A 14,847-nucleotide genomic window follows, 5' to 3' on the forward strand; every position below is an offset into this window, starting at 1 on the left:
TTCAAAGCGAGCGGTTTTGGACTATGCCGGGCTGGTGATGTCATCCCACTTCTTCGGAAGACCACTTACTGTTCGATTAAAAATGCCCCTGCATCAGCCAGATCAATTTCCCCCCCTCCCCTTCTTCCAGTCTGATGCTAGCTGACATCATGCGCCTTCAGCCAGCCACTTTGTCTACGCGCACACACCAGGAACGGGATATGGCGAGACAAGCTTGGATCTACACCATCTTTAGTTTCAGATCCTTCCGCGTCCCTGATATCAGGGCGGCTCAGTTCACCGGGCGTAACTAAGAACGACAACTTCCAGGGCTCCCGGTGTGATCCAATTTTCTTTGGAGTGCTTTCATTACAGCAGAAGAGAGAAAAATAAAGGAAAAGAAAAGAAGGCGAATCACGTTGGGCATTGAACTTGGCCAGCCCTGGTAGAGTGGAAGCCGGACACCCCAGGAAGCTTCTGTGAGAGTAGCCATCCGGTCCAGCACTCATGGCACCTAAACAGCAACCAGAGAGCCGCTGTTCTGAGTCGTCGCCCAGACACTCAGAAACAGCCGACGATAACAACGATCCAAACAAAAATAACGGCAACGAGGACGAGGACGACGAGATTATCGACATGGAGGCAGAGAACCTGGGCAGCAGGAGAGACGCCTCTGCCCAAGCCGACACCCAGAAAGAGGAGGACGATCCGGCGCAGCCGGCAAGCTCTGCCTACGTTGCCCCCATCCCAAACATAGGCAGCATCTCGCCAGTCTCACCTGGCATCCAGATCTCCCCCGCGGACCGCCCGGATATCCCGCCCTTCGTCGGCGCCCTTCTCGTCGGGAAACCGGTAGACGAAGACGGCGACATCGTAGACGAGAAGACAGGGCAGGTTCTGGCACATGCCGCCGGCGATCTGCCCTCGATGGTAGGCCGAAGGGTAGCCAACGCCCAAGGCGACATCCTTGGAGACGACGGCAAGCTCCTGGGATACGTCGCCGACGTCGAGTGGCCCAGGGCTCGACCGCCGCCCAACGCGGCCCCACGGAGCCTCTTCGACATCATGGGGCGCGCTACGGGCTCCCTCATGGTCGATCACGCTGGCAACATTCTCGACGCGAGCGGGAAGGTCGTCGGCAGGTTCCACGACAACAACAACCCGCTCCATCGCAGGGAAAAGGAGGAGAAGGAGGTTCGGGAGCGCGCCCGGACGGCCCGGAGTAAGGGCCCACGACCATCGGGGGAGGAGGAGCAGCCGGTTTCCCTGAGCGAGGACCAGCGGCACTGGTCACCGCCTCCGACACCACCGGCACCGGCACCGCCACCACCTCTACTCTCACCGTCGCCTCACCAGCACCAGCAGCAGCACCAGCAGCAGCACCAGTGTGAGGAGGCGCAGGACGAGGGGGAGGAGCGGGCCGAGTCGCAGTCTCAGACGGCCACTGGTGACGGCCAGCCTCGACCGAGACGCACCGAGGAGGAGAGGAGGCGGAACGCGGAGGCTTGGAGGAAGGAGAACCCCAACGAGAGCCCGTCCGATATCTCCTTGGATGTCAAGTCGACAAGGGAGGGAATCCAGCTGAGGATCCGGATCCCGACCGTCTTCAACGGTCAGCAGGCCACACCACACATCTCCTCGTAGCCGTAGCGTGAGTGAGAGAGGCTATGACGGAAGCTCGATGAGAATGCGCGCGTTGGTTTTTTTTTTTTTTTTTACAGGGTGTCGCGGACATTTGGGTGACGCGTTCCCAGGACAGGTAGGGAGCTATGTTAGTTTGAAGCTGAGGTACTCGAGTCAAGGATTTGGCGTGATTAGGCTTGTAATGTATGTATGTATGTATGTATGTATGTACATAATTGCTTTCTGCTCGGCCGCGTCGAGGACTAACTAAAGGTTCCGAAAAAAATTTTGTAGACGTGGTTAGGCATGTCAAGGAGGGTGGTAGTGGTGGTAGATGGTTTTTCGTCTATTAACTACCCTCTAAACGGGTCTTAGACGTGCCTACGACGACGGCAAGGGAAAACCGTAGCGATACTTTAGGCAAGGCTTAGACGAAAACCCCTAATTGGTAATAATTAGGCCTCCCGGTCGCCGTTTCCATCCTGCTAATTGGACCGTTTGCCAACCGACCCATTTCCCCCACACCCCAAGCCTTGGCCCCCCCCCCCCCCCCCAACAACACCCAAGGTGTTCCCGCTGCCGGATTCGAACCGACTTGTCGTAACCGACCCAAATGGTTAACCACTGTTCGCGGCTCGTGTGGCGATGGAGGGACCCAACACTTGGCAGGCTAGCCGGGCCAAAAAGCAGGTTTTGCTCAAGCGTCAGTCAACGCCTAGGAGCAACAGTCAAGCCATTGATGGCGCATGGGGATGGGGTAGGGGACTCGGAGGATTTTCAGAGGTCTGGGCCGGTTCGACGTCATACTGGGGGGCTGCCTACCCGACACATGGCAATAACCGTTGGCGAGTTGTCGAGAAAACGGAGAAGATCTACCCCCCCCAAAACGCTAAGACAGGGAGTGCGTCCGCCTCGAGTTGGAAAAACTTTGGTTCTTGCTCTCCCTTGCTTGTTGGCGCATCATGCTCTGCCCGCTTCCCCGGCCTCCGTAGCTCAGCCCGTTCAAGCCCCCTCCGTCTTGGAGCCACGCCAACGGACTAATAGTAAAGCAAAAGTACACCCACAGGCGCGTGTCCTGTGGAAAAGGGAGCAGCACATGAAGTCATCACGCTTCAACGCGGCGAACCAAGCACAAGGTCCGATGATCAGAAGGCGGTTGTTGCGAAAGCATGCTACGAGCACCAACCTGTCGAGATCGTGGCTGGCATACCCCAATAAGCCGTGGGCGCTCCATCGCGGCGTCGGACTCCCTGACGTAAAGATCCTCTGGATGACGATATAGAAGGGGGTGAGCTCATCCTTCACGCGAGCTCTCGGTTTCCTGTAGCGTCAGCTCGTAGTTTCTATGAGGTAGAGGAAGAGATAGGGAAGAGGATTCTGCATAAATTGGTTCCGCGATCCGGGGCGGCCATCCTGTCAATGCCGGTCTTGTAGTATCGAACCAAAAGTAGGCTTGTACAACCAGTGCACCAGCTGAATTACCGAGATCATCAACAACAAGAAGGCTGTTAGTCCGAGTACGCCGCTAGTGTCATTCTGTATCCCAACACCTCCGCTCGGACACCCAACGCCCAGGATGAGCAGCATTCCCCAGAAGAAGACGGCACCGCCCGGCTCCTGGATCTGGGACAAGGGCGAGGACGCCACGGTCCAGGTCCATGACCGCGCCCAGGGCCAGTCTGCCGCGACCCCGCGCTCCCAGCCGACAGTCCCAGAGTATCAGGGGTTCAACGACGGCAGCTCCGCGGTCGAGTCCCAGAGCGGCGAGTACACTCACCGAGACAACGAACCCAGCAACAAGGAGAAGGAAGCTGGCGAAGACCAGGGAGAGGTAGAGGAGGAGCCGATCAAGTTAAAGGATGTTGAGCCGAAGCCTGTGGGTGAGGAGGAGACGGAGCAGGCTGGTGACGACGTCGAGGCTCCGGTTGAGGCGGACCCAAACGCCGACCTCGCCGAGAATGCAAAGCAGGCGTTGGACCGAGCCTCCGAGAACCAGCCGACCAATGACGCTCGTGAAACATTGCTCAAGACAGCCCGGGAAGACCTGGCTGCTCTCCAAGCCGAGCCTCTTCAGTCGGAGGAGCAAGGGAGGCAGCAAGCTACTACCCAGGATGAGCCCGATGAGCCCGCCGACCAGCCCGCCGAAGAACAAGACAAAGGAGAAGAAGGGGAAGAAGGAGCAGCAGCAGGAGCAGAAGCGGTGGCGGCGGCGGAAGAGGCGGGAGGGGACGAGCAGGCCAAGCCGGACCTCAGCGTCCTCGAGGACGGCACGGTCAACAAGGGCGGCAACGTCGTTTCGCCCGACGGCACGATCGTCGGCCGGGTGGTCGACGGCGAGGTCAGGCACCTCGCGGGCAGCAAGACGGACGCGGACGGCAACATCTGGAACAGCAGCGGCAAGGTCGTCGGCAGGGCCGAGCCGATCTCGGACAGCGAGCGCGACGCGCTGCTGAGGGAGCTGGCGCCGTTCGAGAGCTTCCCCGACGCCGTCGTCGGCAAGGACGGCATGGTCGTCGTCCCCAGCGGGGACGTCGTCGGTAGGCTTGTCCAGGGAGACGAGGCGGCCCTGCAGGGAAAGAGCGTCGACCCGGACGGGGACATCCTCGACAAGGCCGGCAATGTGATTGGCAAGGCCGAGCGGTGGGAGCCCGAGCCCGAGAAGGAGCCCGAGCCCGAGCCCGAGGCGGACAAGTCCGTCCTGGCCGGGAAGCGGGTCAACAAGGCGGGCAACCTGGTGGACGGGAGCGGGGCCATCTTCGGCAGGGTCGTCGAGGGCGACGTCAAGCGGATGGTCGGCCGCATGTGCGACAAGAAGGGCAACATCCTCAGCGAGAGCGGCGACGTCCTCGGCAAGGCCGACCTGGTGCCCGAGGACGAGCGCGAGGGCCTGAAGGAGGGGCCCTTCGCCGAGCTGGAGGGCTGCACCGTCGCCAAGGACGGCACCGTCGTCACGCCGGCCGGCGAAGTCGTTGGCCGGCTGACCAGCGGAGATCCCAAGATCCTCTTCGGCCGCGCCGTCGACGAGGACGGCGACATCCTCGACAGGAACGGCAACACCATCGGCCACGCCGAGCGGTGGGAGCCCGAACAGGTGGAGCGCAAGAAGAACCCCATGTCGGGCCGCCGCGTCAACCGCGAGGGCAACGTCTGCGACGAGGACGGCAACCTCATCGGCAAGCTCACCTCGGGCGACCTCAGCGTCTGCTCCGGCAAGGAGATCGACGACGACGGGGACGTGGTCGACTACAAAAGCAACACCATCGGCCACTGTTCTCTCCTCGAGGACATCGGGGAGTCGCCCGAGGAGAAGGAGAAGCGCGAGCAGGCCGAGAGAGACAAGAAGCTGGCCGTGCAGATGTCTGTCTGCATCGAGCAGTGCCTGGACAGCATCCGCCCCATCTGCAAGATGATCACCGAGGTCAGTTCCTACCCCTCTGTTTCCCTCTCCCTTTCTTTTATGTTCTCTTTCTCTTACCCGTTTCCTTTCTAACCCCCCCCCCCCCCCAAACAACCTCTCCCTTCACTAGGCCCCCTTAGAGAGAGAGGGGTGTGTGTGTGTGTGTGTGTGTCTTGCCACTAACAACGACGACAGAAAATCGACCGGGCCGAGCGCACACCCGAGGACGAGCGGGACGAGGAGGCGCTCGTCAGGGAGGTGCGCCCCCTGATCGAGGAGGGCGGCCGGATCCTCAACGAGGCCAAGGGCGTCATCAAGGGCCTCGACCCGGACGGCCGCATCTCGGCCAACGCCAAGCACAAGACGGCCGCGCGCGAGGCCACGCCCGAGGAGTACCACCTCGCCGACGTCCTCAAGGACCTCACCGGCGACGTGACGCAGTGCATCGACAATGCCAAGCGCAAGCTCGAGGACATGCCGCACGCCAAGAAGGAGCTGAACCCCCTCTGGGGCCTGCTCAACGAGCCGCTGTTCCAGATCTTGGCGGCCGTCGGCTTGCTTCTCGCCGGCGTGCTGAATCTCGTGGGCAGACTGGTAAAGTTTCCCCTTTCCTTTCTTCCCTTCTCCTTGAAAGGGGCGTATGGAGGATAATTAAAGTGGGACGCTAACGATTCGAATAGCTGGGTGGGCTTGGACTGGGCGGGATTGTCGACGGCCTGCTCGGCACCCTGGGCCTGAATCGTGTCCTCGAGGGTCTGGGCCTTGGCTCGTTCAGCAAGAGCCTCAAAAGTGGTAAAAAGGGAGGGCTGCTGGGCGGCGTGTTGGGTGGTTAAGCTACCGTCAGAGCTGTGATCAAACGAGTTAGTGAAAAACAAGGGGCTGGGAGGCAACCACAACTCTTCAGAACGTCTATGGTATGATTGAATAGTCTCGCCGCGTTATTACTTTTCTGGTACCCACGTCATAGTTGTTTCATGCAGATTGGTTTCTTCATGTTGTCAGGAGGCATCCCGTATGTCTTCAGAATGTCTTCACCTCGTAGTCCCTAAACTCAAAGTGGAAGAGGAGCGATAAATGTTCGCGGAGCAGAGGGTTGCGCTCAGAAGGCGTGGTTCCATCGACTTTCGAGTCGGAGGGAAAGTCAGATGCAGTAAACCGAGTAGCATCGAGATTTGCCGGGTCCCACGGAGGAGGGGCAGTGTTGTTGGCGATGGAATAGCAGTTCTCGGCCAGCTGGTACACGAAGTTGGCCCACCCCATCACGTTATTGGAGTAGTGATGGGAGTTGACGACAAAGATGAGCCCTCCGTGAACAAAGTTCGCCTGGAAGGTCGAAACGACGGGCTTCGCGCTGGCCAGGCACTCGGGCTTCTCGCCGTACGCCATGCCCTCAACAACAAAACGGCCGGTATCTCCCAGGCTGAACGAGGCGAAGTGGGCGTTTTCTACATCGGACAAGGAGGGAACGCCGTCCTCGGCCTCCCAGTATTTGACAACAAACTTGACAGTGCTGTCTCGCCTCTTCACGAAGGAGTGGTCATCGTCATTCTCGTTCTTCTCGATTGTCCGACCAGCTGCCTGCATTTGCGAGAGTCTTCTCGAGGCCCTCCCTCAGGACGGCGAGGGCTTTGGCCCTTTCTTCGTCCTGCAGTTTGAAGAACAAGGCGTAGCTATTGTAGGTGAAGGCGGCAAGGTAATCCATGCTGGAGAACCTTAGCCTCTCCTCTTCGGGATCGTTCTCCCAGCCCCAGGGGCGGAGCTGGTGCTCTTCGATCCTTGGCATTCCGGGCAAGACTGAGCAACAGAAATTCTGGAGGGCGAATGTAGGTCAGTGAATCCACGGCAGCCATACCTCTCCGTCCTTCTTCATGTTCTTGTTTGCGGGCCCCCGCTCCCCACGGTGTCCCATGGGGCGCGCAGTGGCCTCGGCCGACCTTGCCGTGTTCCGTGGCAGCGCAGCGTTAGCGTACTGGGTTCGCCTACCCTGAATAGTTTTCTTTGACAAACCAAAAAGAATGGCGTCTTTGTGAACCGAAAGATTTGCTGCGGAAAAATTGCCGTCTGCACAAAGTACGGGTCTTGGTGCAGCAGGTAAGCCCAGTTGCAACACATGGTCGGATTGTGACCTCGGCGGTCCCACCACGGAAACTGCTTATGCCCAATACCGCTTTCCATTAGCGTCTAGCTGGTGCGCACCCTCGGCGTTGGGACTTCATCACCACGCCTCTTCACTTGTGTGGGGTCCTGTGATATTCCATTGCAGGTGGTATGCAACTCTGAGCTCTCGAAATGGCCAACGCCCCGCATACCGTCTGCCCATAATCCGTACCTTCGGTTCGAAAAAGGGTTAGGGTTATGTTTCCACGTGCGCACGCAACAGGACCCGGTTGTTTCGCGTTTTTCCCTTCCCGTTTTGGCAATGCAATGGAATCCAACTCTCCACTCCGTTCGACCCTGACTTACAAACGGATCCATCAGCGTTCCAATCTCATGCATCGCATGTATCCCAGTTATCCTGCGGATTGAAATTACTGAATCGTACCTGACCCCGACTCGTTCTTCCCACGCCCCAATATCGTCTCAATTGTCATCGGCTCTCAATGCCGCGTCAAACCAAGCGTGCTCGCGATGTCCTCGACGCGACCGAGGACGCGCAGAGCACCCGACCCGCTAAATCGCCCCGCCACCCCTCGCCGTCACACAGTGATCAAGCATCCTCTAGTATAGCGTTGGCGCCGCCAAATGGAGTTTGGCGTGGCTCCACTACCGACGTGCTTGAACCCTCAACGCAGGACCTTACTCAGCGCGACGACGACCCCGAGCGGGAGTTGTACGGCTCCTTTGGTATGTGTAGGGATATTTTGCTGAAAGAGATTCCTTGAGTACTGAAGTCGTGTGCAGACGGAAAGATTGTGGGTGTAAGATACTATGATGGCATGGCTACGGCGGGTGAGGTCGTGGTCTGCAAGAGGGAGCCGTCTAACGAGGTGGGTGTGGCAATGTCTAGCTGTCGGCTGTCAACCTTCGCTCAGTGAGCTGACGCTGGAAACGCCAGTACGATTCTAATGCCATCCGGGTCGATAATGTGCTGGGGAGGCAGATCGGGCACATCCCGAGAGCCGTGGCTGCGAAGCTGGCCCCGTACATGGTACGCCTTTAGCCTAATAGACATTCCTCTGTATTTCGGCTGCCGAAATGCTCACGTACCCTCCAGGATAGCGAAGAGATTGCCGTTGAAGCTGTACTTACCGGCGAGAAAGGCTTCTATGACTGCCCTATTCGCGTGTTCCTGTATGGACCCAGCAACCCCTTTGCTCGGGCGAATCTGGAAGAGCGTCTGAAGAGGGACAAGCTTGTCAAGGCCATGCAGCTGAAGCAGACCCGGAAGGAAAACGAGCAGCGACGGAAAGCTATGGGTTTGAAGAGCGGCAGAAGTACTTTCGGATTCCCTGGCGACGAGGAAGAAGAGATGTCTTTGGAACAATTGGCCCAGGCCAGCCAGGCCGTCAACTTTCGTGCAGGAGGGGACATTGCGCAGACATTGGCCATGGACGAAGACCAACTCTCAAGGATGCCCCAAGCAGAACAACCCGAGCAGGTGCGCGCGAAGCTGTTACCATACCAGCTACAAGGGCTCGCTTGGCTCACGGCGAAGGAGAACCCTGCTTACCCTCAGGCGAGCTCCGCAGAGTCTGTTCAGCTTTGGAAGCGCGATGCTAGGGGCCGATACGTTAACATGGCCACCAATTTCACCGTTGCGTCTCCCCCTGCTCTCCTATCTGGTGGTATTCTGGCAGACGACATGGGCCTCGGGAAAACTCTTCAGATTATCAGTCTGATCATGACTGGTGGACCAGGGAGTACGCTCATTGTTGCGCCGGTCGGCGTGATGAGCAATTGGGAGCAACAGATCAAGCGTCATGTGCACGAAAAGCACCTGCCCAATGTGCTCATATATCACGGCTCGTCTCGGCAAACTGCCGCCAAGTCGCTGAATGACTTTGGTGTCGTCGTCACGAGCTACGGCACCCTGACCAGCGAGGCAGCTGCCGGTGGTCCCCTGACTAAGCATAAATGGCGCCGGGTCGTCCTAGATGAAGGCCACACTATCCGTAACGCTAAGACGAAGGCGGCGGAGGCGGCCTGCAAGCTCAACGCACAGTCGAGATGGGTTCTAACGGGAACTCCTATGTAAGTCTTGCAACAAGACCCGGCTTATCCTTTGCCTAACTAACATCGTTCAGCGTCAACAACATCAAGGATCTTCACTCTCTCCTCAAGTTCCTTCGCATCACCGGGGGCATCGAACAGTCCGATGTTTTTACCGCGGTCATTGCACGGCCGCTAGCCTATGGCGACCCCGGCGCCGAAGCCCTTTTGCAGTCTCTCATGAAGGATCTCTGCCTCCGCCGGCGAAAGGACATGAAGTTTGTCGACCTTAAGCTCCCACCCAAGACGGAGTACATACACCGCATTACCTTCTGGGCCGATGAGAGGAAGAAATACGAGGCTTTGCTGTAAGTATCAAGGGCAAGTCAAGCTTTTTGGATTTTGCTGACTCCGCCCAGTTCCGAAGCCCAGGGCGCTCTACAAGACTATCAAGCAAAGTCTAAGGCGGGCCAGAAGGGCAGGTTTCAAGGAGTCCTTGAAAGGCTTCTCCGTCTTCGTCAGACGTAAGCTCCCCCCTTCCTTCCAATCTTGGGCCACAGACGCTGACCAACGCAGGTGCAACCATTGGACTCTGTGCAAAGAACGTATTACAGACTTGATGAAGCTTCTCGAGGAGCAGGACATTGTCCCACTCAGTGACGAGAACCGTGCCCTCCTGCAGCAAGCACTTCAGCTCGTCATTGAGAGTCAAGAAGAATGTCCTGTTTGCATGGAGCCTTTGACCGAGCCAGTCATTACTCACTGCAAGCACTTCTTCTGTCGCGCCTGTATCTGCAAAGTGATTGAGATCCAGCACAAATGTCCAATGTGCCGCGCGGGGCTTGCCGAGGATAAGCTGGTCGAGCCAGCACCCGAGCATTCGGCCGATGAAGATGCCGGGCTCGACACGGAGACAAAGAGCTCCAAGACGGAGGCACTCCTCAAGATTCTGCAGGCCACCCTGAAGAACCGTGGCTCCAAAGTGGTCATCTTCTCGCAATGGACTTCGTTCCTGACCGTCATCCAGCGCCAACTGGATGAGGCAGGGTACACATATGCCCGCATTGACGGAAGCATGAACACGTCTCAGCGGGATGCTGCTATTCGTGCTCTCGACAACGATCCATCTACTCGCATCATGCTGGCCAGCCTCAGCGTGTGCAGTGTTGGCTTGAACCTGGTCTCGGCAGACACTGTCGTCCTTGCTGACAGTTGGTGGGCCCCGGCCATCGAAGACCAGGCCGTCGACCGCGTCCACCGTTTGGGCCAGACCAGGCCCACCACCGTCTGGCGGCTTGTCATGGAGGGCACCGTCGAAGAGCGAGTGCTCGACATCCAAGCAGAAAAGAGGGAGCTTGTCAACAAGGCTTTCCAGGAAAAGCAGGGCAAGCAGAAGAAGACCAAGGAGACGCGGATGGCGGACATCCTCAAACTACTTGCATAAAGTGTGGCACAGTTTCGACGTAAGTTAAAGGGGACAACCTCGGTGCCGATATCATTTCGCATGTGTTGGGTGGTGGAGCTTCGCTGTCTACTGGATATTGAGGGAATATCCGACAGTTTATTCGCAAGATGTGAGCTCGGGAGCTGAAGATCGCTTTTTTTTTCTTTCTCCCGTAGCAGAGCTTTGATAATACGCGCTTTAATAATTAATAATAGACGCTATCAAGTCGACGATCCAGCCGCTTTCTAAATTAAGCATACTGCCGTAGAACAAGAGCAAGCGAAGTTGACGGATTGAAAAGCAGAGCGTAAAGTAACGTCAGGGCGTGTCTCGTTAGAGAATGGAGTGGATCGGCGGCCAGGCCGTCCATCATCAGCTAAGACACCCGTCCGGAATCCCCCTCAAGCACCACTACTCAGCAGATTCCAGTCGCCGCCAATGCGCCTCACGGCGCCGGGCCCTCTCGGAGTTTGGTTGGGGAGTCTTGGCCGCACCAGGAGCAGCAAAAGTCGGAGTCGACGCTGCCCCAGCCCCGGCCTCATCATTATCATCATCACCATCATCACCACCACCTCCGCCATGATTCCCGTTCTCTCCCGCGTTGACCGCCGGGGGCAGCTTTCCCCCCGGAATAGGCTCATCGATCCCCTCGCCGAGCTCCTTCCCGAGCTGCGGGGGCCCCTTGAAATCCCCGGCCTCGCACTTCTGCGAGACGACGGTGCACACCTGCTCCTCCCAGACCTTGCACCCCTTGCTGCCCGAGGGGGGTGCGCTGGTGTAGCACGCGTCCAGCTGCTTGTTGCAGTCCTCGGCGGCGGCCCAGCAGCCGGCCTCGTCGGTGTACGGCGGCAGGGCAGCGGCGCACCAGTTCGCGTTCTTGACGAGGCAGTCGGCTGGAACGAGGCCGTCGGCCTGCTTGTCGTCGGGGGTTTGCTGGCGCCTGGCTCCCTTGTTGTCGCTGCTTCCGGAGGAGGAGGAGGAGGAGGTGGTGGTGGTGGTGGGGAAGTAAACCTCGGGGCCGGGCGGCTTGTAGGTGGATGCGTCGCCCGTGTAGACGTTGAAGGTCAGGCCCGGGTCGGCCGGGTCGCTGATGTGGCCGGGAATGGAGACCGTCTTGTCCGAGGGGATGGGTGAGTCCGAGGTGCCCTCGACGTAGAGCTGTGCGCAGCCGACGTAGAACTGGGGCTCTGGCCTGTCATTGGTAACGTTTTGGAGCGTGATGATCTCCTGGCGGGCGAGGTAGTAGCCGGTTGGTAAGCCGGTTGGAAGGTTGACGCTCAGGAGGCCGTTGTTGTCGATGAGCTTCTCGGTGGCCCACTTCTTGGCCGCCAAGTCGTAGCCTTGGTCCCAAATCTTGAACCAGCCCGGGCCAGCGGCCGCGTCAGATTTCATGTCGGAAACCTTCTTGAGGTAGATGGCCATGACGCCAAGGTGGGATGGATCGATCGATCCGGACTGCGAAGCATCGGCCCACATGCGAAACTCGAGAGTCAACTTGGCACCAGCTGGGGCCGGACACGTAAATGCCACGGGTTCTTGACCATCCCGACCTAATATTGTGGTTAGATACATGAAACACTCCCAACGGGGTCAAAGACTTGTCAACGTACCACAGGCCATGTCTTCGGAGTCGAGACCGCCTGCGAGAGGATGGGTGGCGACATTGCCCTTCTTCGCCATGCGAATGCAGGTACCATCACCTTGGTTGACATCGTTGACGAAGAGGGTCGTGAAGGTAGTGTGTGCAGACGAGAGGGGGACAAGCACGCTCGCCAGCCCAAGCGTGAAAAGAAGGGAGGGGTGCATCATCAACAACAAAGGCCAGTTCTTGCAGAAAGAGAGAAATGGGGGGAGAAGACACAGTTTGGAAAGGGATTTCTGAAGTTGAAGCGAATATAGCGTCGTCCACCAGGGAAGAACTTATTTCTTACTGCCTGAGAGAAAGAGAAACGAATCAGTGGGGTTTTGGAAGGATTCCCACCGTGATAGTCAAAGGAGTGGCCAGCATTGAAGTGAGATGAAACTTTGAGGGACACCGGTGGAGTCTGTTGAGGCCAAGTGAGTCCCAACGAGCGAAACGGAGAGCCGAGCTCGACTTGAGTACGAGAAGATCGACGAGTCCGAAGAAGGAGGCCCTAAAATGGCCGGTGCCATGGAAGGGAAACCAACTCAGACCGGGGGTAAGGAAGAAAGAAAGGAAGCCTCGCGACTTGAGAAAACAGACAACAGAACAACCGGCAACCAGGACGCCCCAACTAACCCAAAATGAGCTGAGCACAAAAGACCACGAGCGTCAGCGGCTGCCGCCGAACAGTGATATTCGGATGTTGAGCTGCGCCGCTGCGGTTTGAAAGGGAGAATTCTCCGCCCCTTGCATCTCACGTATGACAGGGCGGCTCGACATCACCCGGTGAGCGAGCCCTTCCCCTTTGGCCGCCTGGGAAGGCCACCTCCCCGCAGCTCCCCGGGGGGGGGGGGGGGGGGGGGGGAATAAATAAATAAAACCAAGGTGTTCGATATGAATAACTGCATGGGTCACACAAAAAAGCTCAGAGAAGTCGACGGCTGGCCGATACGATGCCGCCTCACCGCGCGCCAAACTACGATAAATAGGCAGTTAGAGGGCCAATCAGGGGCGTTGCGCTTGTCAACATCTTGAGGTTATCTGCAACATGTGTCTGCCTATTGAAGAGCTTGTTCTTTGAAACATCTAACAGGGAGTTAACTTAGCTGTATAGCTGTGCGACATCACCGTAGTTGGTTGAGGCACTGGACATGGAAGATGTCACAAATTGGTCGTTATGTCGTCCGGGGTCCGAAGCCAAGCCGTTACCACTGCTGCGGTCGTCCGGGTTGCTTCAAGACGGCCGAGTGCCAAAAATCCCGGGTCGGTCATTTGGAATGCGGGTTAAGTTAAATTTGCCGTTCTAGGCACCGCGACGCAAGTGTCAGAGCAATCAGCAATGGCCCCTTCCCGAACGATGTTGACCAATCCACCACCCAACCTTCTGCGCACGCGTGTTCCAAGAGGACTGTAACGGTTTAATATCGGTGCCAGTTACAGACATTGTCTGGTTCCTCTCAACCCTTGCAACGCATCTTCCTACCAACAGGTTCAAGTCAAACGAGAGAAGTCAGGAGTGGAGAGGAATCTATTCCTTCGGTCCCTGACCCAGGCTGGGCATGCATCTGAACCATCCAATAGCCGAGAAGCCACCAAGATCACCAGCATTACGCCGCTCAGACTCGGCTGTTCACCATTCGCCAATCGGTATGTCGTACAGGTTTGCTATATCTGATACATTATATAGTACACGTTCGTCGCTTCGTGGGTATCTATTTTCGGGTTCTTTCCGGATTACTCGGTGATCTTGGCCAGGATCCTGCAACATGTTACGTCAGTATACCTCCAGCTTGACCCTAATACCAATCATCCAGGCAGAGACTTACTCGCTGTCCCGGAAAAGGTGGTATTCCTCGTCTCCAACCTTGACAGGCGAACCACCGTACTGCGCTCCCCGTCAGCATCCCATGTCTTGCAAAGATCCCAGCGCCTTCAAGGCATCCAATCTGCCCAGCCACGGCAACATACCTGAGGAATCAACACCCTGTCGCCGGCAGCGACACCCATGGGAACGCGCTTGCCATCCTTGTCAAGGGCGCCGGGGCCAACAGCGAGGACCTTGGCCTCGTTGAGCTCCTTGACGCTCGATTCGGGGAGGTAGATGCCGCTTGCCGTCTTCGCCTCGGCCTTGATGCGCTGCACGAGCACGCGGTCAAGGAGCGGGACGAGCGACTTGATGGAGCGAAGCGAGGTGGCCTGTGAAAGTTACAAGGTCAGTATGGCGGTTGGCGGTCTAAAGGAACAAAGTCTCGGAGCCATTGCTGCCGCTCCCGAAGCTCTGGGGCCGCCGAGTCAGACTCTCTCCCGAGAGCTCCGCGTGGCGTCAGCGAGCTGTTCAGGAAAGAAGTCCGCTCACCATTATGAAGTATCGCGGGTAATTAGCTTGCTAAGCGATGGGATTCGAATGCGTCGGTGGAGAGAATTGGACAGGTCTCGGTCTTGAAGAAGAAAATCGGGGAAAGATGCGGCAAAGGAGGAAGCTCCGTTTTCAATCGGCAAAGAAAGCGGATCACGGTCTCGAGCTTCCAGGAACATCTAGAATGCCGCCCAAATTTTTATTGGGTCCATCCAGCTGGCGGACCAATCAGCAGTTGGAGCGTCTCTTCCCCACACCGCGAGTGTTTTGCAAGA

The 14,847-nt window shown here is 57.6% G+C and overlaps 6 protein-coding genes across 6 annotated transcripts; 3 read left to right on the forward strand and 3 right to left on the reverse strand.

Annotated features, from left to right (window-relative positions):
- Positions 1-80: 80 nt before the first annotated feature.
- Positions 81-1,925, forward strand: MYCTH_2299606 (uncharacterized protein). The gene has a single exon (XM_003660802.1). The coding sequence runs from the start codon at positions 487-489 to the stop codon at positions 1,621-1,623; it is 1,137 nt and encodes a 378-aa protein (XP_003660850.1). The 5' UTR covers positions 81-486; the 3' UTR covers positions 1,624-1,925.
- A 1,106-nt stretch (positions 1,926-3,031) lies between these two features.
- Positions 3,032-5,097, forward strand: MYCTH_2299608 (uncharacterized protein). The gene has a single exon (XM_003660803.1). It carries the CDS (start codon positions 3,179-3,181, stop codon positions 5,090-5,092), a length of 1,914 nt encoding a protein of 637 aa, XP_003660851.1. The 5' UTR covers positions 3,032-3,178; the 3' UTR covers positions 5,093-5,097.
- A 755-nt stretch (positions 5,098-5,852) lies between these two features.
- On the reverse strand, positions 5,853-6,760 carry MYCTH_2299610 (uncharacterized protein). Its single transcript, XM_003660804.1, has one exon. The coding sequence runs from the start codon at positions 6,581-6,583 to the stop codon at positions 6,020-6,022; it is 564 nt and encodes a 187-aa protein (XP_003660852.1). The 5' UTR covers positions 6,584-6,760; the 3' UTR covers positions 5,853-6,019.
- Positions 6,761-7,901: 1,141 nt separating this feature from the next.
- Positions 7,902-10,798, forward strand: MYCTH_2299613 (RAD5-like protein). Its single transcript, XM_003660805.1, has 6 exons — positions 7,902-7,986; positions 8,055-8,147; positions 8,214-9,190; positions 9,244-9,516; positions 9,568-9,672; positions 9,725-10,798. Exons 1-6 carry the CDS (start codon positions 7,936-7,938, stop codon positions 10,590-10,592), a joined length of 2,367 nt encoding a protein of 788 aa, XP_003660853.1. The 5' UTR covers positions 7,902-7,935; the 3' UTR covers positions 10,593-10,798.
- Positions 10,799-11,003: 205 nt separating this feature from the next.
- On the reverse strand, positions 11,004-12,398 carry MYCTH_2054500 (glycoside hydrolase family 61 protein; the record flags this gene model as incomplete). Its single annotated transcript, XM_003660973.1, has 2 exons — positions 11,004-12,142; positions 12,203-12,398. 2 exons carry the CDS (start codon positions 12,396-12,398, stop codon positions 11,004-11,006), a joined length of 1,335 nt encoding a protein of 444 aa, XP_003661021.1.
- Positions 12,399-13,527: 1,129 nt separating this feature from the next.
- MYCTH_59302 (uncharacterized protein) lies at positions 13,528-14,661 on the reverse strand. The gene is made up of 4 exons (XM_003660806.1): positions 14,573-14,661; positions 14,185-14,412; positions 14,043-14,101; positions 13,528-13,975 (listed from the first exon to the last, which is right to left on the reverse strand). The coding sequence occupies exons 1-4, from the start codon at positions 14,573-14,575 to the stop codon at positions 13,951-13,953; spliced, it is 315 nt and encodes a 104-aa protein (XP_003660854.1). The 5' UTR covers positions 14,576-14,661; the 3' UTR covers positions 13,528-13,950.
- Between the last annotated feature and the right edge of the window lie 186 nt (positions 14,662-14,847).

Source organism: Thermothelomyces thermophilus, chromosome 1 (genome assembly GCF_000226095.1).
Source record: "Thermothelomyces thermophilus ATCC 42464 chromosome 1, complete sequence".
NCBI lineage: Eukaryota > Fungi > Ascomycota > Sordariomycetes > Sordariales > Chaetomiaceae > Thermothelomyces > Thermothelomyces thermophilus.

Excerpts from the sequence above, each read along its gene's own strand:
- MYCTH_2299608 (XM_003660803.1), top strand. The coding sequence starts at position 3,179 with ATGAGCAGCATTCCCCAGAAGAAGACGGCACCGCCCGGCTCCTGGATC.
- MYCTH_2299613 (XM_003660805.1), top strand. The coding sequence starts at position 7,936 with ATGGCTACGGCGGGTGAGGTCGTGGTCTGCAAGAGGGAGCCGTCTAAC. Across the intron at positions 9,191-9,243 it reads GTTCTAACGGGAACTCCTAT|CGTCAACAACATCAAGGATC; the intron begins GTAAGTCTTGCA and ends AACATCGTTCAG. Across the intron at positions 9,673-9,724 it reads CTTCTCCGTCTTCGTCAGAC|GTGCAACCATTGGACTCTGT; the intron begins GTAAGCTCCCCC and ends TGACCAACGCAG.
- MYCTH_2299610 (XM_003660804.1), bottom strand. The coding sequence starts at position 6,583 with ATGCAGGCAGCTGGTCGGACAATCGAGAAGAACGAGAATGACGATGAC.
- MYCTH_59302 (XM_003660806.1), bottom strand. Across the intron at positions 14,102-14,184 it reads ACAGGGTGTTGATTCCTCAG|TACGGTGGTTCGCCTGTCAA; the intron begins GTATGTTGCCGT and ends CGGGGAGCGCAG. Across the intron at positions 13,976-14,042 it reads CACCTTTTCCGGGACAGCGA|GATCCTGGCCAAGATCACCG; the intron begins GTAAGTCTCTGC and ends AACATGTTGCAG.
- MYCTH_2299606 (XM_003660802.1), top strand. The coding sequence starts at position 487 with ATGGCACCTAAACAGCAACCAGAGAGCCGCTGTTCTGAGTCGTCGCCC.